Source organism: Trypanosoma rangeli (genome assembly GCF_003719475.1).
Source record: "Trypanosoma rangeli strain AM80 chromosome Unknown Tra_15.4_contig_00180, whole genome shotgun sequence".
Taxonomy (NCBI): domain Eukaryota; phylum Euglenozoa; class Kinetoplastea; order Trypanosomatida; family Trypanosomatidae; genus Trypanosoma; species Trypanosoma rangeli.
Window position 1 is genome coordinate 35,233 of NW_021705913.1, and position 1,143 is coordinate 36,375.

At 64.3% G+C, this 1,143-nt stretch overlaps 2 protein-coding genes across 2 annotated transcripts in view; both read right to left on the reverse strand.

Moving 5' to 3' along the window:
- Positions 1 to 722, reverse strand: part of TraAM80_05507 (protein kinase) — a gene marked incomplete at both ends in the record, with an annotated part of 1,233 nt that extends 511 nt beyond the window's left edge. Inside the window, one exon of the mRNA XM_029382384.1 lies at positions 1 to 722. This exon is cut by the window's left edge and continues 511 nt beyond it. Coding sequence (XP_029237990.1) covers positions 1 to 722 — 722 coding nt within the window.
- Positions 723 to 892: 170 nt separating this feature from the next.
- Positions 893 to 1,143, reverse strand: part of TraAM80_05508 (putative protein kinase) — a gene marked incomplete at both ends in the record, with an annotated part of 3,582 nt that continues 3,331 nt past the window's right edge. Inside the window, one exon of the mRNA XM_029382385.1 lies at positions 893 to 1,143. This exon is cut by the window's right edge and continues 3,331 nt beyond it. Coding sequence (XP_029237991.1) covers positions 893 to 1,143 — 251 coding nt within the window.

The following is a 1,143-nucleotide window of genomic DNA, read 5'->3' on the forward strand; positions in this document are numbered from 1 at the left end:
GAGCGTTCCTCTGGAGTGAAGCGGAGACACGCCTCTAGCACAGCTCGCAGCGTGTCTTCGACGTCTGCGGGGGGCGGCACCGGCTCCACCAGCCCATCGCGCAACGCCTCGCGGAACACCGCACTGTCTGCAAGCAGCGAGTCAAGTTCCTTCCGAGAGCGATCCGGCGTCGCAGTCGCACTCCACTGCCAGGGGTGGGAGTCTGCCAGCATTGCGAGCAGCAGCAGCCCCAGCGCGTACATGTCGCTCGCTGCCGTCTTCGCACCACCGGCGGCCACCTCGGGGCTCATATAGTACGACTCGTGATGCATCACCAGCGGCGCGGCACCTAACAGCATCCCCTTCAGTCGGCACCGCCCCTCCACGCCAACCATCACGTTCTCGGGACACAGCCGTCCATGGACCAGCCCGAGCCCATGAAGGTGCGCCAATCCCCGCAGCATCGACGCGACGTTCCGCCTCACAACAGTCAGTGGCAGCTTGCAGCCATACCGAGCCTTCATTTCGCGCAGAGTACCACCAGGAACGTACTGCGTCACAAGAACCACAAAGCGAGGCGGAACGTAACAATACGAGAGGTACTGAACAAGGCTGTCGTGGAACCCAAGATCCATCAACTCCTTCAGCGCAGCGTCCACCTCAGCGTGTGAGAGGCGGGAAGCCGCATCCGTCAGCGGACATATCTTCAGCACCGCGAGCGTCCCGGTGGCGGAGATGCCCATGTACACAGGAGTGGCATCCGTGGCAGCGTCCTCAATCGGATTCAAGGCGCGCCTCCAGACGCCCCCCAGGTGGTCCGTGAATTGACGTGGCAGGCACCCGGCAGCCACCTCCAAGCTGACTGTGCCACTTCCTGGCGCAGTCAGCGCCGCGTCACCACGGAAAGAGCCCGTCAAACTGGCCATCCTCCCGCTGATGGTGTCCTTGCCGGTAGCAGTCGAGAAAGCGTCGCTGGGAAACACGTCGTCACGCTCGCTATTTGCCGGGCGTGGTCGCCGCACAAACGGTGTCGCGTCGCCCCGCGCCACATGCGCAACGCACTCGGCCCTGAGACGCTCGACCTGCGACGACCTGCACGGCAGCGGCTCCCCCGCAAGTTTGGACTGCTCCACGGCTCCCGCCTTCTCCCACCACTGCATCGCC